Genomic DNA, 23,445 nt, shown 5'->3' with positions numbered 1-23,445 from the left:
ATTTGTGAATGTTGAACCATCCTTGTAGCCCAGGAATGAATCCCACCTAATCATGGTGGATAATCTTTTTAATGTGCTGTTGGATCCTGTTGGCTAGGATCTTGTTGAGAATCTTAGCATCCATATTCATTAGTGATATTGGTCTAAAATTCTCCTTTTTGGTAAGGTCTTTGCCTGGTTTGGGGATCAGGGTAATGCTGGCTTCATAGAAAGAGTCAGGAAGTTTTCCTTCTGCTTCAATTTTTTGAAACAGCTTCAGGAGAATAGGTGTTATTTCTTCTTTGAAAGTTTGGTAGAATTCCCCAGGGAATCCGTCAGGTCCTGGGCTCTTGTTTTTTTGGGAGGTTTTTGATCACTGCTTCAATCTCGTTATTAGATATCGGTCTATACAGGTTGTCGATTTCTTCCTGGTTCAATTTTGGTAGTTTATAGTTTTCCAGGAATGCATCCATTTCATCTAGGTTGCTAAGCTTATTGGCATATAACTGTTGATAATAACTTCTGATGATTGTTTCTACTTCCTTGGTGTTAGTTGTGATCTCTCCCTTTTCATTCATAATTTTATGAATTTGGGCTTTCTCTCTTTTCTTTTGGATTAGTGTGGCCAATTCAGGATTCTACATTTATTACAACTCTGTTCTCCTGGCACAAAATTCTCCAAGTAACCCCAAATCATGATATTTCAGACATAGATCTCTCTCTCTCTCTTTCTCATTACATTAATTTCATCTCCAAGACATTTGCTGGTTTTCATGACTATCCTTTATTTTGTACTATTGATTTCAGGAAAGAATCATTTCTGTTATCTTCTCCAACTTCAAATGCACAGTTGTTTGGCATTGTCTCCCTGCTGTTTCAATCTGTTGCCCAGGGCTCATTTATAGGCAGGACAGTTCCTTAGGTAAACAGACTTTATTTACTTAGTTTTCCAAATGAATGTTGACCAATATCAATGGGGAATGAGAGATTACCACTACATATGGTGTGCCTGATTTGCCCAAGTTCATTTCTACTCTTTTGAATAATTAATGCTCTATTTTTTTAAAGCATCAGAAAGGTCTAATTTTAACCATTTTGGGTGTTAACTTTAATGCAGATTTATGCTGAATGCACAGAATATAATTGAAACTTCTATTCATAACTTGAATTAATTATTAAAACATCAATTTTTGTGTTATGCAGTGATTCATTTGGGAACTAGAATAAAAGGCTACACATCTTTGTTCTGCACTAAGTGAGCAAGAACAGTTAGATTTCCTGAGCTTAGTTAGGGTTATTTAGAAATATTTCTTTTTTTTTAGAAATTTTCATCACAGTCACTCTTCACTTCTCTGCATTGTATATTCCAGCCATCTTCTAATGTTCAGTGAGCGAAAAAGCAACATCCTATCTAAAGATCATATGAGAGTATACAAATTAAGAATAAATGCATTTTGAGTTGAGTGCATTTTGTAATGCACATTGATCTAAAACCCTACTGACATTTTGTTTTCTTTTAGCTTCCTAGAGCATCATTTTGGAAAATTTAAAATCGTCAGAGGGGGTAATCTTCAAACCATTAAGTTATTACTATATTGAGGTCTTAGTAGTCTTTAAAATTAATGATATTATTTTTTTTAAGATTTTATTAATGATATTAAATGTAATTTTACATGTTGGTGCCTGTGAGTCATGAAGTTTTTGTGTCTATGGTAAAATTAAGTTTGTGATAATGATGATGATGATTTTAAGTATAATAAAAAGATGGAGAAGGTAAAGACAAAAATGGTGGCCACGATAGAACATATTATTTTATTTTTCATTTAATTTTATTTTTATAAGATTTTATTTATTTATTTATTTATTTATTTATTTGACAGAGAGAGAGAGAGGGGCAGCCACAGGCAGAGGGAGAGGAAGAAGCAGGCTCCACATTAAGCAGGGAGCCTGATGCGGGGCTCAATCCCAGGACTCTGGGATCATGACCTGAGCTGAAGGCAGACGCTTAACCACTGAGCCACCCAGCTGCCCAAGATAGAACATTTTAGTTAGTCCCTAAGGTTTTTCATTTCTGCAGTTCACGGGCAAGTAGCATTTCCTTCATGAAATAATAGTGAAGATGATCATAGTGGTATTTGTACTAGACTCTATTGTTTTAATATTCTGCCTTGGCAAACGAAAACACTGGCAATCCATTAGGGGTCAATGAGATCTGGATATTTATTTTTCTATGAATAGTTTAGGGTCATTGAATTATAAGACAGCTCCCTTTTAGCTCCTAAACTGACAGAGGATATTACTATTTTGTTTTGGTGGTAATAGTGGTGTTAAAACAAATAATTACATTTATTACCATATCTTGGGAAGTGTTTTTGTGACAGGGAAAAAAAAAAAAATATATATATATATATATATATATATGCTTCCATTATTGCCCAGGATGTTAAACTCTAAATTTTTTCCATAAATAAATAAAGAGATAGGTCAAGTGAATAAACTGATTTCAACATTATGCAGTATTAATATATGAAGCATCTAGGAATTCATAAATTAAAATGTAGATATAATATATCTTTTAAGGAATTGAGACGAATTTAAAGAAATGAATCATTCATGAACTAGGGGACTAAAAAATATAGATCAACCCAGATTGTTGTTATTGCTTATTTATTCACTTGTTTGTTTGTTTCTAAACAGCACAGGCAATTCTGCCTGGGGGGGGCCATCTCTCTTTCCTGAGTGCTGTGGGGACTCTGGGAACATGGCAACCCACCTCAGAATACAGCTTCAGTCCACATAGTATTTATTCAAAAATTGGTTCCACTTGCTTACCCTCTTGTAAGTAACATCCAGAAACTGCACACTACCCATGTCATATTTCTAGAAACCTAGCAAATCAAACATCATAAGTGTCTATGCCTATTCAGATAGAAAAGCATAATGATAGAAAGACCACACAGGTTCATATCCATAGGCTATTCGGTTTGATTATTCATTTATGACGCATCGGCCTTTAGTTTCCATGTATTGAAAATTTCTATTCATCCCATGCACAATATTACAGCGAAGGCATTATAAACAGGATATTATATTTCCCGTTAGACTCTAACTTCAGTGTTGAATGGCAAAGACTTCTACATGTCCATAAGGAATTATTCTCAGCTTGTTTACTTAAAAAAAATCCCAAGATCTGGATAGGTGCATGACCACCAACCTAATGACCTTTTCCAGACTCCATTCAGCGTGGCTAGGCATGTGACTGACGTCTGGCAAAAAGGATGCAATGAGACATGTGTCACTACTTCCTAGCTGGACTTATTAAAAGCAATGTTTGTGAGTCACCACGTAATCTTCCTTGGTCTTTCTGCTGGAAGGTGATAATAACAGGGGACGGTCCTTGGAACAGAGGGTGGCTCCACAATTAGATGATAGCAGTATTTCACCAGCTCTGTGCCTTTCTTGTAACTACTGTGGGAAAGGGGTTAAACTTGTAAGTTGCGAGAGCCACTGTTCTTGTTCTGTCTATACCATTCCTCCCCAGATATCAGATCTATGAGGACTATGGGGACTCTTGTGCCTGCTCTTTATCATTCACAGGTTTTTCCATTAATAAACCCCTTGCACAAAGAGCCTCATCTTCAGTGTGCTTGTTGGAGGATCCAGCTAACATAGTGACTGTGGTTGCCTCTCCTCCGGGTATAAAGAACCACTTACTATGACACTCTCTCCACTATCACATTACTTACTATCACAAAGAATTACGTGAGCTACATTAATCTATAGCATTAAATAGGGGAACATAAAGCAAAGAAGGATTGGGAGATCAGAAGTATAGGAAATTGATTTTAGTAAAATCTGGATTCACCAGAATGACTCCCCCACTCCCCACTAAGAAAAGCATGAAACAATTTTCCTGCCTAGCAAGTAGAACCAATGACTGTATTTGTTTTTTAAAGTTTATGGTTGGCTCCAGAATCCTCATTCTGAAATTTCACTGTCATTGCAAAACTTTGTAGACACCAGATAGATGGTTCAAAAAATTAAAATTTCATGGACCTCCAGGTCTATTAAGAAAATCCTGATAATCCAGTTAAGGAAGGAATCCATAAAACCACTTTAGGGAAGCAACACTTAACTGGCTTAATTTCTTTCTTTTTTTTTTTTTTTTTTTTTTTTTGGTTATGCAATTTTAAGACACCCCCAAATACCTGAAAGTTTAAAATCTGTTTTCATTTTCCTATTCCAGTGCTTTCATTTATGTTAGTGATGGCCAAAGTCTCCAGGCTTCTGGTGTAAGGAAGAAAAATCTGGCACTAATATTTTGGTACTCTCTACTCCACTGAAGCCAGAAAATGTACTCACCTCCTCTGCATGGATGCCACACAGCTTGCTTCCTGACAAGAGTTTGTTCTTCAAGCTTTTGTTCTGGTGGAAGAAACACAGTATATTGCTAAGACATTAAAAACCTTTAACAATTTCTTAAATATGTCAGGTGCATTTCTCTGTTTTGTTCACCGATAAGTCCCCTTCAGGAGAGGACACATAATGGATTTGTACAAAGTGAGCAGAATCTGTCAACGTAAAATAATGTTTCATTCAATTAACATTTTGATACCTTCACATTAACACACTCATTCTAAAAGATGGAACTTTATTTGGCTTCACATTTAATGCTGTTTTATTAGATCTGCGTATTTTATGTTCTAAAATAATTTTCATTTCTAATCTGCAATTGATGCTGGTTTTTGAAAGCACTCCTCTAAAGAGAAGGCAGTGTTTTAGTATTATTATGTTCAATTAGCCAACATATAGTACATCATTGATTTTTGACGTAGTGTTCAATGGCTTATTAGGATGCTGGTTGCCTTGGATCCTAGTACAATGCAGTCACAGACCCAGGAGGCTCTACATTCCCTCCAAAGACTATAGTTTTTGAATCCTCTGACATTCTGGAGGCCTGTGACTTAGACTCAAAAGTCTTCTTGATGATCAGAAGCCATTTCTTTTCTGCTGGGCTGGAGTCTGGACAGATAACGATAATCCTTTGAATTCACCATAATTGACCTTGATTCATAGATGAGTGTTTGTTACTCCTGACACAGAAGCCCTGTGTTCTTAGCCATCTGAATCCAAACCCTTTACAGCTATTCAATTGTATCTGCCTCATTATGCTCAGGCTTTCCTGTCTTTGTCCTGGTAACGCAGGTCCTTCTAGACAGGCGGGCTAAAGGAGAACAGAAAACTTGGTGAAACCCACAGGATTCAGACTTTGTACTGTCTCTGCAGGAGCAAACCATGTAGTGGTAAAGTACATCTCACGCATAATGACTCTAAAGACAGTCAATCTGATGAGCACTGCAAGCAAACTGAACACACTTTATGCAGAATGAATGAGTAACCGAATGAATGAATACATCAAATCTGAGAGTTCTTCACTTACAATTCCCACCTTTTGAACATCATTTCCTATTTTATTTTCCTGTCATGCAGAGAGGGGATACAGCTGTCTCAGTTTGAAAGAAACCTTTGACTAATTTTTCTTCTTTAGCAAAGACTTGAAATTCTAAAAAGCTCATTTCTTAGAATTTTAGTACTATGAAATGATTTATACAAATGAGGAGTTATCTTGATTCTACTCGAGTAATTTTTTTTGCAAATATTCATATTCATCATACAACAAAACACGAGATTAGAGTTTTTATCTTATATTGAAAAAATTGTAACCTATAACAAGGGGATGAATACTGATGTTCTAACTCTGCAGTGTTGTTCAGATTGTATGTTAAAAAATACCCTAGTTTCCTTCTAGTTGTGTCTATTTATGATATTTTGACATATGTAATCTTAATTTTTTTTCTCATAAATGGTCTGTTTCTCTCTTTCCGATTCCTCCTACCATCTTTGTATACAGAAATACTTCATTATCTCTAGAGATTTAATATTCATTTAGAGTTTTCATCTTTTTTTTTTTTTTTTCAGAGACAGAGGGAGACAGCATGTGTGCATGTGAGTGGAGGGGGGAGTGGGGCAGAAGGAGAGAGAAACTCTCAAGCAGGCTCCACTGCCCAGCGTGAAACCTGATGCAGGGCTTGATCTCACAACCCTGAGATCATGACCTGAACTGAAATCAAAAGTTGGACACTGAAACCACTTGAGTCACTCAGGTGCCCCAGATTTTCCATCTTTTTGAGGGTTATCATCTTTTGGTGGAAAGCCATGGAATTTAAAATAAGGTCTATAGTTTGTTTAATAGTATTATATTAATGTTATTTTTCTGCTTCAATAATTGTATTATCACTCTGTATGATATTATATGAGAGTTTGGGGGCAAAGATACATGAGAACATTCTATACTAATTTGGCATACCCTTTTCTATGTCACAATTTCAAAAAAGTTAAATTATCTGTGGATGCTAGGTAGCTCAGTTAGTTGGGTGTCCAACTCTTGATTTTTGGCTCAAGTCACCATCTCAGGGTCCTGAGATCGAGCCCCATGTCAGTCTCCATGCTCAGTGTGGAGTCTCCTTGGGATTGCCTCTCTCCCTTTCTCTCCCAAGAATCCCTCAAGCTGAGTGAAGATGTGATCCTGAGGAATGACAGCAACATGTCTCCAATCAGTGGTGTTCCTCTTCTCAGGGGACAAAACCACAACCAGAAGTATCCTTTGCTTTTTCTGCTACCAATTGCAGCTTGAATTGGTCTGTGCTTATGAATCAGTACCCAGAGTCCTAGGAGAGGACCCCTTCCATTCAGTCTGGCAGACTGTGGCATTTCCCCTCCTCAGCCAGTTCCAGCTTTCCAGAGCCTGACTAGCCATCCTCACACCTACTCCACTGGGTACATGGTTCTAGAGCCTCAGCCTAATGAGAAATATAAATCCTTCCTAAGTCTCCTCCAGCATGACAGATACCTAGCCCATCCTCAGGAACCAGCTGTGTAGGACTGCAATTCTGCCCAGCCAGGCAGAAGCATGGGATTGTTCTTCAACCTGCCTCCCAGATCAGCCCACACATTAAAAAAATGTATTCCACCCTCCCCATTCCCCCCAGATTGCAGACATGCCAGTATCAGCCTTGCAAGTTAAAGAAAAAAAAAAAAAAAGCCAGTCTCCAGAGGGAAGAAATCCGTTCTTTTATTAAACTTCACTTTGAAGAAGAGAATTTATTTTTTCAAATCTGCTCATGATTTGCCTTCCACAGCAACCGCCCCCCCACCCCCGACTTCTATAAACAATGTAACCATCCCTTTAGTTCTTTCACTGTTAGTGACATCTGGGAAATACTAGCTTTCTTTTCAGCACAAAACCACTGGGGCCATCCACGTAGATACTCACAGTATCTTAAGACAAATTGGAGGTAAAAGACAAGGCTTGGTCTATGATATGGCGGTAAGACCTCCCTGCAAATCATTCCAGATAAAATGATACATTTCTCCAATATCATTCATCTCTCTAATCCAGTAGACAGCTTTGTGTTCAGTCTGAGTATGGCCCTTAGAGCATGAGAACTCAGGAAGTCCCTGCTGCCAATGTTCCCCGTCCACACACACCCTACTTGCCTCTGGGTGGAAGAGGGTGGAAATTAAATGACTGAATATTAAAAAATAATAGTAAAATAAATAAAAATTTTAAAAAATTAAGATAAATAACATTGGACCAAGACAGGAGAAGTGTATTGGACAGAAGATTTACACACCAACACTAACTATCCACATATGAGTAACTTGATTAGAAATGATATTGTAGTTAATATTATATTTAAAATTTAGTGTATGTGGCCTATACTATTTAAATTTTGCACCTTCACTTAAAGCTTTTTTCCTTTTTTTTCTTTCCTCCTTCTTTCCCTTCCTTTTTTTCTTTTTTTTTTCCCCAATTCTGTTCAATTCTAACATGATAGGTAAAGCAATGGATAGAACATTATTTCACTGGAAATGTTTATGATGGACTTGGACAACGCTCTTGGAACTGCACAGGGAAGACTGCCTCTCCCAACATGGGTAGCCTGGTGACCACCCCCAAGTGAGCAGTGATTCCATTATGTGTCCACCGTCTGTGCGGACAGTTGGTAATTCTGGGCAACTGTGTATACTATGTAAAGCAATATGTTTCCATTAAGCTAAATGCCATTTCTAAAGCTTAAGAATTAGAGGATTAAATACTGAAACATACTCAGAACTGGGGATAATAATTATAATCACCCGCATGGGGGCCAGTTGTAGAACACAAGGGAGACTTGTCAGGCCCATACTGAGATTGTTCTCAGATGGCATGTTCTTCAGAAACATATGATGACACGGTGCACTGAGGAGAGAATACTGACTCCCAGACAACTCCCTCATTTAAGATTTCTACTTATGGTTAGTGAGCACACTTCTCTAATTCCAGAAGGAATTGTGGCTGGATAACACTTAGGCACTAAGAACACAGTTTTGTTTTTGTTTTTGTATTTTGTTTTTTACAGTTTTGTAAGCAGACTTACAAAATGAAATGACATCTACCCTCTAAACAATGGATCTCATCCCTATCAAACCTAATGATGCTTTTACAAGACCTAAAACAATTTATACATATAATTATACACAAGATGCCAGGATCCAATTATGATTATGCCTCACTTGAGGGAATATGAAGAAAAGTAGATTAAGAGAGTCATCAAATGTTTAAATGTCTGTTCTTCCTGTCTGTCACACTTCTGCTATCCCTTACTTTAATAACAGTACTCTGATTTTTCTTATGAGAAAATATTTTTCTATGCTAATTCCATGTGGCTGGTGTTGACTCCAACTTCCCCAACCCTATCTAGGAAAAGGAAAATACTCAAGTCCAGCCAATCAGTCTTGGTCCAGATTTAGTAAAATAACATAAACTCTGCTGATGAAAAGTTAATATGAATCTTTTCTTTTCAAGAATTGTAAGGAAAAGGTGCTGAGAGTCATCATTCAGTCGGAATCCCTCTGAGACGAAATCACAAGGGAAAATAACACCTGGGTGTGGAGAGAGAAATGCTGAAACCTGGTGATCGTGCTGGCCCTTCTTCCTTGCTTCATACTTTCCTGAAGCTCGTATACTCCTGGGTGTTTCAATTATACGCTTCCAGCACCAGCCCTTCGGCTCTCTTGACACCATACATAAATCTTTTTGTCCACCCTATCTTACATACTTGTGTAATTCTATCACATCCTTAGGATTCAGAGTAGCAAAGAACATCTAAATAACCATGCTTATATCTAATGCATAATGCCATAACATATCAGGATGCAGGCCATTTATTTTGCTTTTTCTAAATGGGAGGCAGACCTTGCTTCCTGACTATTTAGGGAATGCTTCCCAACTGATGCTGTACAAATCTTGGATAGCATGGAACAAATATCCCTATGGCCTTCTTGGGAACCCAGCTTAAACATGTCAGCCCTGCCTAAAAATGCCATTTAATATATCTCATTGTCTATAGGATAAATCTCAAACTCATATCTGATAGCAACATAATATCTTTCTTAATAAATAGATCCGCTTAATCTAGTTCTAGTTTTTACCTGAAAACTTAAAATATCACATTTTCGGGAGCATTTACATGGTAGGCCAAACCCGCCAAATGTTCTAGGTTACAAAACAGAAAGATTTAAGTCCAGTATATCTCTATAATCTTTCTATATGTCAATATAAAGATTCCAAAATTGCTGGGTCTAGATTTTACATTGTGTTTTCAAATGAAATTAGGCACTAAGAGGTATTATTGTTTGCAAATAATAAAAACCAACAATAGCCAAATCAAGCAAAACATGAATTTATTGTGAGTATCTCCAGCAGAATAAAGTCTGGGTATAAGGCTCAAAAAGGAGACAGGAACTGAGTATGACAAGGTTATCTATGACTGTAAGACAGAATAAAGTTATTGTAACAACTATAAACCACTATACTTATTTACAAGGTGGAATGATGAGGTCTCAATGAATTTTCATGGTAAAAGTCATTATCTGGGGCCACTTAGGATTGTCAAATACAATAAATTATGTATATGCAATTATAATATTATTTTCTAGATTAAAAATATACATAAAACACTGCTCCCAGGAAAGTCAAAAACATGTGTTGATATCTCCAAAGTGCAATTAAATGTAAACCAAAAGTAAAAACACCTGCAGTGGTATTCAGACTAAAACCAGAGATGGCTGGGTCTAACTGTGGAAAGTAGCTCCTATTTTAGAATTTCCTAAAACTGTTCAGAAACCACTATATATGACTTCTTGAGACCCACATTTGTTTCAGTTTAAATGTGTTTTTAAAATGCCTAGAGAATGGACATGCTCTTTCAAATAAATCATTTCGTAATTGGAAATCTGATATTGCATATTAAGGACAACAATAAGTTTAGGTGTAATATGTAACATAAATACTTTGCTTCTAAAATATTAGCAGATTTTACCTTTTATAAATTTTCTAAGAGTCCTTATTGAGGACATCTCTGGAAAGGGATGGGATAATGGACTGAAATTTAAATCATGAGTGTTTTTTTATTAGTTCTTAGATATACTTTTTTTTTTTCTTAACTTCTTACTGTTTCTGAAATCAGGATGTGGTCTACAATATTATGCATCTTTCATTTAGTATTTACTGTTCACCCACCTTAGGAAAGTTAACTCACTTTACAATAGATACTCCTTAAAATTTATAAACTGTTATTCGGCAATTTTTGTTTCAAAATAAGAGGTAAAGAGGAATGAAGGGAAGAACTTTTCCTCTCCCATTTAGAAAAGCTTACCTATAGAGAAAGTAGGGAAAGTAAGAAATGTGTATTTGGACTTTTTATTTGTTCTAAGCCACAGAGAAGACAAAAGTATACTTTCAAAATAGAGAGAGATAAAACCATCTATGAAATAGCTTCAAACTGATAATGGAGAAATAGGCCAAAGGCCTATTTATATCATAATATAAATACAGATCTTTAGCAACTGCAATATCTTTTGTAGAAAAGGCAAAGCTGTTCTCTTGAATTATGCAAAAATATAATGTAGGTATCAAGAGAGACATTTACATGAAACTAAATAATTTCATTAATACTTTTTTTCTGAATCACCCTGTTTAAATATAATGCTATATTTCACCTATATGTAGACTAATTGCTACTTTAATAATTTGTATTTTTATGGAAAGATTTAAAATTGAGAAGTGATTGAAATGATCATTCTATAAACATTTAAAGAAAACCACCCGACAACCTTGCTATTATCCAAGTGATGGCAGATACCCCACTTGAGGGTTGTTGGCCTTGCCAAAGTCAATTCTAAATTGGTTGTAGGTGTAACAGAAATTTTACAAGTACTGATATATTTCCTCATTGAGATTAACTCAGGAAGAGGATGGAATATTGAAATTGGCTCTAATTCATTAGAAAATGTGAGGGTGCTTCGTGAGAGTTTTATTCTTAGCTTAGCACCAAACTAGTTCTAATATCTACTATAAGTCATTTAACCCCTAGACATACGTGTCAACATACATTGAAATACTGGAGAATATCTAGGTCATCTCTTAGATTTCTTGCATCTTAAGGACTGTTGTCCTACTATTGAGGAAGGACATGAGGGATATGAGCTGATGACTTTCTCTGGTATCAAGTAAGAGATAATTGCATGACCTTCCAATTACTGAGTAAATTAATTAGATATTCTGCATGCTGCTTAGCTACATCTCAGACCCACAAGATCACTTTTCAAATAGTATGGATATAGTACAGCACAGTTCTAGGGTTCTTAGGCAGAATAACTATACTTGAAGTCCACTTTTTATAAGCTCTATAATTTTGGATGCATCTTGCAACCTCTGCTATGTTTTCGCATCCATACAATTAGGCAACTATCCTAACCAGCTAAATGGGGTATTTGCATTAAATGAGATGATATAAACAAAACACTTATGATAGTGACACATAGTGAGCACTCCAAAAATATTACATCATATTATTTCAATAAAACTCACTTCTTTTATAGATAAAGAGGGAAAGCTTTTTTTAATGATTACAACAGCACTCCAGAAGTTTCAGGATTTCAGCATTACAAATAAAATATATAAAACATAAATATCTATAATAATAAAATATAAATATATATCAATATATGTGTTGTAGAAGATGGCAGATAAATTTCTAGCTAATGAACTCTAGTTTATCAATAAGTAAAAGTTTGTTGTGGAAGCCATTGCACTCAATGGTATTTCTTTCTACATCTGATTTGTTTTATTAAATAGACAATTCTCTTGCAGATGGAACCTGCTTCTATTATCATTAATAACTTCCTTCCCTTATCAGAGAGCTCTCATTCTGATGGGTTAAAATTTGTTGCTAAATATATGAAATGCCATTCACTCCAGAAGAAACTTTCTGAAAAAAGCATTAATAATCTTGTCAACATTTATAAAAACCTTTTATATACTAGGAATGGGGCTCAAACAATCCCTCTTTTCAAGGAGTTTGCAATTTATGAAGGAGGCTGAAAGTAGCACTCAGAGGCTCTGGAGAGGCAGCTACTCAGGTGTGACATTGAGCTCTTAGCTGTGTTAAAGGAGTCTGCTAAGTAACAGGAAGAAGCAAGAGAGAGGAGAGAGTCTGTGCCTTAGAACTACAAGATGCTCAATGGCATTGTGCATAAGGTAGCTCTGGAGAGTAGAAAGATGAGACTGAAGAGGTGCATTGTGGTTAGGTCTAAAGGGCCCTGCATGCCACTGAAGCTGTAGAAATGAATGTGCAGCATGGAAGTCATGTGATCAGATTTACTTTTTGAAAAATAAAATAGGAAAAATTAATTTTGGATTTCAAGTTCAGTAACATTTATCTAAAGTTTGCCTCCGTTAGGTTTTATCAGCAGTTATAGTGTAGGCAGTATTCTATGGGGAGGATAAAAATGTCATAGAACTCAGTAACAACAACAAAATCTGATTAAAACATGGCAGAGGAACTGAATAGACATTTTTCCAAAGAAGACAAACAAATGGTTAACAGGTACATGAAAAGGTGTTCGACATCACTAGCTATTAGAAGAACAAAAGCAAAACCACAGTGTCACACCACTCCTGTTAGAATGGTTATCATCAAAAAGATAAGAAGAGAAAACAAGCATTCGTTGGCAAGGATGTAGAGGAAAAAGAACCCCGGGGCACTGTCAGGGGGGATATAAATTTGTACAGCCATGGTGGAAAACAGTATGGAAGTACCTCAAGACATTAAAAACAGAATTATGCTACGATCCAGCAATCCTACTTCTGGGTATTTAGCCAAAGGAAATGAAAACAGGATATTGAAAAGATGTCTGCGTTTCCATGTCTATTGTTCATTATTCACAATATGCAAGACATAGAAACAACATAAATGTCTGTTAGTGAATGTATGGATAAAGAAGATGTGATACACACACACACACGCATGCACGCACCCGGAATGCTATTCACCCATGAGAAAGAAGAAAATCCTACCATTTGCGACAACATAGGTGGACACTGAAGGCATTATGCTATGTGAGATAAGTCAGAGAAAGACAAACACTCTTATGGTATCTCTTACATGTGGAATCTGAAAAAGCTAAAGTTACAGAATCAGAGAATAGAATACCGGTTACCAAGACCTGGTGGCTGGGAGAAATGGGGAGATGTTGGTTAAAGGGTACAAATTTCCAGTTAGAAGATGAGTAAGTTCTAGGATCTAATGCACAACATTGTGACTATAGTTAGTAATACTATATCGTATCCTTGAAAGTTGCTAAAGAAAAATCTTAAATGTTCTAGCCACCAAAGAAATGGTAATTATATGATAAGATGGAGGTATTGGCTAAAGCTATGTTAGTAATTACACTGCAATTCATAAATATATCACATCAACATGGAATACAGGTTGAACTTAGACAATGTTATATGTCAATTGCACCTCGATAAATCTGCAAAAAATAATTGGGTGCTGAGAATATGTATGTTTAAACTATCATTTGTTGAATGCTTACTTTGTGTGAGCTATTATATAAAGTACTTTATATAAGTTATTTCATTGAATCCTCACAGCAGCCCTATAAGTGAAAATTCTTAATTATCTCCATTTAATTAATTGATTAATTCTCTTTGAGAGAGAGCAAGACAGAGAGAAAGCATGGTCAGGAGCAGGATGGAGGACTGGTGGGGAGAGGCAGAGGGAGGAGAAGAGAGAGAATCTTAAGCAGGCTCCATGCTCAGTGCACAGCCCACCTCTGGAGCTCCATCTCACAACCCTGAGATTATGACATGAACCAAAATTGAATCAGACATTAAACTGCCTGAGCCACACAGATGCCCCTAATTATCCCCATTTTAGAAAGGACAAAGGTGGGATTAGTCCAGGTCTAACACTCGCCAAAAACCATGTTCTTCTCCAGCATGCTGTATAGTTTTTACAAATTCTCTTTTGCATATAGGAAAAGAAAGAAGGGTAGGGGGAGGGGAGGCAGGCAGGCAGGAAGGAAGATAGAGAAAATAAGTCTTGGATTTCTAAGAACCAAAATGAACATAAACATGGATGGACATTTTCTTTGAATTTTTAATTCCAGATACATGCATTTTTACCAATCAATCCAACCCTAAAAGGTAATATGATAAAACATGGTTTATAAAATAACTTTACCCCTAGAGCAGTAGGGCAAAGTAAATTTGTTGTGAAATCATTAAGAAAGATCAGTTAATTCACTTGTAATTACTTCTGAGAATATCCTCAGCTCTGCCCAGTTAAGACTTGAGAACACCTGCCACCCTCTCCTTGCAATCCTGCTGGGAATTCCCAGCCCAATAAAGTCATTCCATCCGAAGAACACAGTTGAGTAACTCTAACAGCTGAAAGGAGATCTCCCTTTTTCTTGTCTTTAATTGGTGGGAGAACTGAATTCTTTTCCCCAGAGTTTTACCAACATTTCCTCAGGCTCAGGATTAAAAAAAAAAAAAAAATGTTAGAACATATTTTCATTGAAATAAAAATGGTATGACTGCATAAGACATTATCAACACTGTGTTATTTAAAGCCAATGCCATTAACTTTAAAAATTGTTTTGTGCAGTCTTTTGCTAATCAGTCACCATTGGACAAATGATGACTAAAGGTCATTAATGATTGCTTATAAGAATAAATTTGGACCTAGTTTATTATTTATGATTTAATTGAAGCTTGCCAAATATTGACTGCTGTCAGCAAGTCCTTTTTAACATAGTATCAGTGAGGCTCTAATGTTGTAGTTCAAGCCAGACAATAAAGTTTAACTTATAAATTTCAAAGGAAGATGATTTATTTAATACTTTGGGGTTTCTTTTTCCCTCCCAAGATTCCTGAAAAATAACCACCAGGTATATAGCAAGAAAAAAAGGCATATCATTCACTTTTGTGCTCCAAGCTTATGTAAGTTAGCCCTGTTGATGTTTTTTTATGTTGAACTGACTTTTTTTTTTAAACAATACCATAAATTTGACTCTACTAATAAGGGATGTGTCTTGTTGCAAAAGATCTCGTTTTCTTCAATGCCCACAGCCTAAATTTGATCTATAATTCCATATGTGTACGTATCCATAAACAATGAATGCACTTTTAGAAAATGTGTGCTAACTTTGTGTAATGATCTCGTTGCTGCTAAATCCATGGGACAATCCATGGGACAATTCTCGTTTTTCTTGTGTCATCACCAGCATTTGACAGTCGATCATTCCCTCTGCTTGAAATAGTTGGATTTGTTTTCCACCTTTTTAAATGAAATGCCTCACTTTTTCTTTTTCTTTTTTTTCCTCTTCCTTTCTAAAAGTCTCCCTCAGTGGCCTTTTGCCAATCCCTACTGCTTCTCTGACATCTCAACTTTGGAGTAACTCATGGCTGAGTTCTTCGACATTTTCTCTCTTTGTCCTCATTACCTCGGTAATCTCATTCATGATCATAGCTTTAAACACAGTCTTCGGCAAGGCTTACCAAATTTTTATTTCCTGACTTGACTCCTCTTTTCAATTCCCACTGCTACCTTGTCCATCACAAATCTCAGGTATCCAAAATTAGTGCCATCTTTTTACCCATCCTCCTTTACTTATAGTCTTCCCCTTCTCAGTTAAGGGCAATGTCATTTTTCTGACTGTTCACTCTAAGAATCTTGGAGCCTTCTTGGCTCTTCCCATTCTGTCACAATGTATGTAAGTTACTCAATACATATAGTTGTCTTCAGTATAAAATATTTGTTCATACTTAGGGCACCTGGCTGGTTCAGTGGGTTAAAGCCTCTGCCTTTGGCTCAGGTCATGATCCCAGGGTCCTGGGATCGAGCCCCACATCAGGCTCTCTGTTCTGTGGAGAGTCTGCTTCCTCCTCTCTCTCTGCCTGCCTCTCTGTCTATTTATGATCTCTGTCAAATAAATAAATAAAAATCTTTATATATATATACATATATATATATGTATAAGTCTGAACATATATATATATGTATATATATATATGTTCAGACTTAAATGTTGCATCTGCATCACTCTCTTTATTATGTTTTTTAAAGAACTCCTATTAGACATATATTTCAGACTGTCGATTTTTATCCGTGTCTCTTAACCACATACACTCTTACATTCTCTCTCTCACACACATTCACTCACACCTTTTTATGCGTATGAAATTCTAAGTTAAATCCTCAAATTATGCTGAGGCATACTTTGTCCTGACAAGTTTTCCCCCCAGAGTAGCTTTATTTTATTTTAAATTATTTCAGTGCCTATAAATACATAATTTTTCTTTTCAATCTTTGGAGGTTTCAAAGTGACTGAGGTTTTTTTTTATGTAATTTTTTTTCCAATGTCAGATATAATTTTTTTTATAGAGTATGAACATGATAAAGTTTGTACTGGATATTAAACTCAAAACCTGTAGTTATGTCAGAGAGAAATATATAATGGATGGATTTCATTTGTTTATATTCTGATAATCCTCAAATTACATGTTTCTTTCATATCCATAGCAGAGTCAGAATAATCATTAGTGCTGGACCCAATTTGGGATCTGGCTAACCAACGAACACACAAACAAAAACAGCTGTCATATTTCGTAAATAAGAACATGTTTGGCTAGAAAGGTTTTAATTGAAAGGTTTTTGTCTAAAACCATTAAGTAATTTTATATGGAACAGTCTACAATGCATGAAAAGCATAATTCTCCCATGGGCTCCAGCATGTTATAGGTTAAGAGCTATATTAAGCTCTTCTCTCTACCAAAACGAAGTTTAAATTGTGGCTTCTGAAATAAGGAAAGAAAACAAAAAGGTATTTCCATATAGAAAGCACAAGTGCATTAATATTGGTACATCAGGGGAAATACTGAAGGTGGGAAGTTTTCCTTTCTTTCAAACATTAGGTAGCCCTGTCTATTTCATAGGTATATGCAAAAATAAAATAGAATTTCTACTCTGAGAGTCCATAGCCATAGCTGGGCCTAATCTGCACTGACTCAAATGCTGATTCTTAGGGAACAGTATGATTAATATCATTCCCTGCATTAGAGTTCTACACTTATTTGTTACATTGTAATCTGGATTCTATCTGGCTTAATGAATAGCGCAAACTGAGCTCCACTAAGATCTTAGCACTGGTTAGATTGTTTCTGCTGGATATCTGCACAAACCACGGTTGAACCTGGCTAACACTGCTGGAAATCATTGATGATAACTGTTTAGTAATTCCTATTAACCTGAAGAAGTTCAGATGTATCAACAGAAATTCTTGAAGAAAGTTTGATGTTTAAATCACAATGTGCTTTTCTTAGGTTCAAATACATCTGCTGCCACCATTTTCTTAAGTACTGATTTGCTCAGTCTTATCTGAAAGTGTGCTCATAAACCTTAAATAGCAAGTATTTCACCAGTATCCTTTCCTAGTTATTTAAAACTTAATAATCCTGCTACAGCAATTGCACTCCAAGTGATTGGGCATGCTGTGAGAAGAGTGACTGGTGGTGCTGTATACTTTCTCCATTGAAAGGAAATTATGTCACCATGAATTTTTTGCATGTGAATGAGTATTTTGATCTCGGAGGAAACATCTGTGTTTAGAGTGCCTTCTGAATGCTATGAAGGAGGCAGCTGCTCATATAATGATGCTGAAGGACTTCATGGCAAAGTTGTCTCTCTCCATTTCAGGTTTGGCCTCTAACGGTGTCAGAAATTTCACAATTAACGCAGGAACTCTGGTTTTGATTTCATTCATTTGGTCATTTATTCATTTGTTCTTCAAATATTAAATAAGTGTCCCTGTAAACCACGTATGGTGGGTACAGAAAGGTATTAACATATAATATTCAACACTTCACATTATGTGTCCTTAGGGAACTGAAAATTAAAACAGCAATAAGTTACCACGACACTTCTATTTGGAAGACAAAAATTCAAAACATTGACAACAGCAAATGCTTTTAAGGATATGGAACAACATGAACGCTCATTTACAGCTGGTGAGATGACAAAATGGTCAGCTACTTTGGAAGACAGTTTGGCAGTTTCTTACAAAACTACATATGCTCTTACCATATGATCCAACAATAATGGCCTTTGGTATTTGCTCAAAGGAGTTCAAAATGTATATCCACATTAAAACCTGTGCAAGGAGGCTTATAGTAGTTTTATTCGTAAATGCCAAACTTGGAAGTGACTAGATGTTCTTCAGTAGGTGAATGAATGAACAGATCATGCTATATCCAGAAAATGGAGTATTAGTCAGCACTAAAATAATAATAATAATAATAATAAGCTATCAGGCTATGAAAAAACAAAAGTCAACTTAAATGCACATCACCAAGTATAAGGAGTCAATCTGAAAAGGCTATATACTATAAGATTCCAACTATACAATATTCTGAAAAAGAAAATTATGGAAACAACATAAAGTTCACTATTTGCTAGGGGCCCAAACGAAGGAGATGAATAGGTTGAAGACAAAGGATTTTTAGGACAGTGAAACTAATCTCTATGAGACCATAATGATAGATACATTTGTCAAAATCTATAAAAATACAACACCATAAGTGAACTCTAATGTAAGCTATGGCCTTTGGGTGATAACGATGGTCAATGTAGTAGGTTCGTCAATTTCAACAACTGTACCACTTTTATGTAAGATGTTGATAGTGGAGGAGACTATGGATCTAAGAGGGCCTAGGGTGTATGGGAACTGTGTACTTTCCACTCAATTTCCCAAAATGTGTACTTTCCAATCAATAATACCAAAACTACTCTAAAATATAAAATTATTAAAATAAACTAACAAACAAACCTGTTTGAAACTATTAAAAACAAAACAATATCTGACTTTATAATCTGCAAAATACTAGACTGGAGTAATTGGTATATTTAGCATTTAAAACAAGTATACTGGATTACCTGTGTAAAATATGCATTTTTTAAAAAGAATAAATCACTATGATTGCATAAAGAGATAAATATTAATAAAAAATATTTAAAAAACAGCTTTATAACAAAACTAACTTAACTTTGATGAATGGCTTTATGTCACAGAGAGCTCTTTGAAAGGTCCTAAACTCCACATGCAGAAAAATGAAATTGTACCATTTCCTTACACCACACACGAAAATAGACTCAAAATGGATGAAGGACCTCAATTGTGAGAAAGGAATCCATCAAAATCCTTGAGGAGAACACAAGCAGCAACCTCTTTGACCTCAGCCACAGCAACATCTTCCTAGGAACATGGCCAAAGGCAAGGGAAACTATTGGGACTTCATCGAGATAAAAAGCTTTTGCACAGCAAAGGAAACAGTTAACAAAACCAAAAGACAACTGACAGAACGGGAGAAGATATTTGCAAACGACATATCAGATAAAGGGCTAGTGTCCAAAATCTATAAAGAACTTAGCAAACTCAACACCCAAAGAACAAATAATCCAATCAAGAAATGGGCAGAAGACATGAACAGACATTTCTGCAAAGAAGACATCCAGATGGCCAACAGACACATGAAAAAGTGCTCTACATCACTTGGCATCAGGGAAATACAAATCAAAACCACAATGAGATACCACCTCACACCAGTCAGAATGGCTAAAATCAACAAGTCAGGAAATGACAGATGCTGGCGAGGATACAGAGAAAGGGGAACACTCCTACACTGTTGGTGGGAATGCAAGCTGGTGCAACCACTTTGGAAAACAGCATGGAGGTTCCTCAAAATGTTGAAAATAGAACTACCCTATGACCCAGCCATTGCACTACTGAGTGTTTACCCTAAAGATACAAACGTAGTGATCCGAAAGGGTACGTGCACCCGAATGTTTATAGCAGCAATGTCCACAATAGCCAAACTATGGAAAGAACCTAGATGTCCATCAACAGATGAATGGATAAAGAAGAAGTGGTATATATATACAATGGAATACTATGCAGCCATCAAAAGAAATGAAATCTTGCCATTTGTGTCGACGTGGATGGAATTAGAGGGTATCATGATTAGTGAAATAAGTCAATTGGAGAAAGACAACTATCATATGATCTCCCTGATATAAGGAAGTGGAGATGCAACATGGGGGGTTGGGGGGTAGGAGAAGAATGAATGAAACAAGATGGGATTGGGAGGGAAAGAAACCATAAGTGACTCTTAATCTCACAAAACAAACTGAGGGTTGCTGGGGGAATGGGGATTGGGAGAGAGTGGGATGGGGTTATGGACATTGGGGAGGGTATGTGCTATGGTCTGTGCTGTGAAGTGTGTAAACCTGGCAATTCACAGACCTGTACCCCTGGGGATAAAAACACATTATATGTTTATAAAAAAATAAAAAACTAAAAAAAATTTAAAAAAAGAAAGGTCCTAAAGTAGCAGTTTAATAGTTAAGAACTTGAGATCTATTGAAATGACGGACTGTAAAACAGAGATCACAAATTAAGCCATAAATATCTTTTCTATTGTTTGCTAATGTAACTAAAAAGTAACAAGCACATTAAGAAGAGATTATTAATAATTCTTCAACTTGACACATTTTCACATATATACTCATTTTAAATAAGTAAATTGTAATTAATTTTATCTTCCTCAGTCTTTACAAACTTTTCCTAAAAACTAGTAACAGAAGTTCCAACATGTTTACAGGAGCACTTTGCTTCACTGTAGATATCACTCATGTCAGAAAACAACTTTTCCACTTTATATTTACATTGGGATTTTAACTGATTATTTCTATTTTATGACTCAAAGTTTTGACTCCTGCTTCTAACACAGTGGTCCCACCAAAACAGAATATGTATGTTGGATAGATATTATTTACCTTTATCTGAATATTTGAAGCATTTGGTTTTAAAACCAAATTACTTTCAACTTTTTCTACTTGCTCCTCATTTTTCTCCCACATAGTCAAATGCCTCAGTTTTAGCCTTGAAGAACTCACACAAAAGCACACTATCAGTTCCCTTTACTCAAGACTCCTCCATCCTGGGGCGCCTGGGTGGCTCAGTGGGTTAAAGCCTCTGCTTTCGGCTCAGGTCATGATCCCAAAGTCTTGGGATTGAGCCCCGCATCGGGCTCTCTGCTCAGCAGGGAGCCTGCTTCCTCCTCTCTCTCTCTGCCTCTCTGCCTACTTGTGATCTATGTCTGTCAAATAAATAAATAAAATCTTTAAAAAAAAAAAAAAGACTCCTCCATCCTGTCCACAGAGATATAAGATCTATTATTATTTTTTTACATAAACTTACATTTTTTACATAAACTTACATTACATAAACTTCTCTTGCAAAGACACATGTTCTAACCCAATTTTTTTGTTAATACTCAGCCCCTTCTTTTCATTATTGCTAAATATCTTTATCCAAGAATAACTTTTATTTCTCTTAAACTATCACCAAAATATCTGTTAATTGAACAGCAAATGTGACTGAACTTTAAATGCATTAACACGTTGAAATGGATTAACTCATTAAAGACTTGATATATCAGAATGGAAGTAATGAGTATGCCAAATATTAAACCCATGTTGCAGTAAAATTACAAAACTTAGATTAGGTGAATCTTCTAAGCTTAGATGGTAAACAAGAAACAAAGCCAAGTTTCGAATCCAGGTTTTGACCTCCAGCACCTCTCCTGTGTCCACAGCTCAAGGCTATAAAAGCCGAATCTCTGCCTCCCACCCCAAAGTGCGTAACAACTCAGCTTAGGAAAAGGTCCCCCCCGTGAAGCATTGATTGCCATGCTGTACTAAGCACTTTTCACAACACAGATATATCTGAAAGGACATATTGCTGCCTAGGATGGTACCCCAGTACGGAAGAAGGAAGGCAGGGAAACTTCTTTTCACAGACAAAGACAAAAACAGAACAAAACAAAACAAAACAAAACCCGGAAGCAGCTAAGAAATGTCCAGCACTGGACAAAATCTCAGAGTTACGATAATACACAAGATGTAGGCTTCACCTTCTAACCCTGATGTGTGCAGAGAATGAGGAGAACCTTACATCCTTCATATTGACACAGTAATGAGTCGTTTACATACCAGACTTTACCAGGAACTTCTGATAAGCCAGTGGGTCTCAAAATATGTTTTCTGGACCATCAACACAAGCATCACCTGGGTACTGACTAGGAATAGAAATTCATAGTCCCCAAACTGTCCTTAACTTACCAAATCAAAGCTCTGAGGGAGGAATCTGGTTATTCTGCTGCTCGCTTCAGTCTGAGAAGCACTGCTGAACATAAACAATTTGTAATAATTTGCCCCAGATTTATATAGATAAGTCTAACGGATATCCCATGCCTGGTTTTCTGCTCACAGGTAAATAAAATCTGTCTAGCTCACATCACTTTACAAAGGTTTTAAGTGACCTTCTCCCATTCCTTCACACCCACCACTGCACCCTGAGTGATTTTAAATACTACAGCTTACCTGACTAACACGTGGCTATGTTCATAGGCTACTCCGATATCATTGCTAAGCAGCCCTCTCCACTGTGGTCAAAGCACACTCATAAATCTTTCTGGCTGCAGTTCTGTAATGGGGCTATTTTTCATGATGATGGCAATATGATTCAAGAAGCCTTTAACATAAACCTTGCACTGTACACGCCTCATGAATAATAAATCAGTCATCTGAATAACCTTACTAAAACCCACTTCCACAGGCATTCCCTTGGTATGGGGCAAGTGCCTTGGAACTCAACACTGCTCATTTGACTGGCACTTATGGTTCCTCCCCAGCTCATCAGGGTTCTGATGCCAAAAGCACATTCAGCTCATGTTTTCCACTCAAGGTTTTTTGGCCTGGAGCTCGCCTGAGTCCCTCTTAAAGCTTAGAGTTGGAGGTAGATTTTTTTTTTTTTCTAAGTTACTCTACAATCTTAGCATAGCATCATCTTAATCACAGAGTCAATGGCTTTCCATCATAGCTAATGATTTATAAATTACTCATTAATAATAAAAATAAATATAAAACTGTTCACTTACAAAGTTGCAGGCATTTC

General features: G+C 36.3%; 1 protein-coding gene across 1 annotated transcript in view; it reads right to left on the bottom strand.

Annotated features, from left to right (window-relative positions):
* The window catches only part of LUZP2 (leucine zipper protein 2), a 462,794-nt gene that overhangs the window by 119,357 nt on the left and 319,992 nt on the right, over positions 1–23,445 (bottom strand). Inside the window, exon 6 of the mRNA XM_059138518.1 lies at positions 4,342–4,404. Within this exon, the coding sequence (XP_058994501.1) occupies positions 4,342–4,404 (63 nt within the window). The remainder of the gene's footprint in view (positions 1–4,341; positions 4,405–23,445) is intronic.

Source organism: Mustela lutreola, chromosome 1, assembly GCF_030435805.1.
Source record: "Mustela lutreola isolate mMusLut2 chromosome 1, mMusLut2.pri, whole genome shotgun sequence".
Taxonomy (NCBI): Eukaryota; Metazoa; Chordata; class Mammalia; order Carnivora; family Mustelidae; genus Mustela; species Mustela lutreola.
The sequence above is the reverse complement of the archived record's forward strand: the minus strand, read 5'-3'. Positions and strand labels throughout refer to the sequence as shown.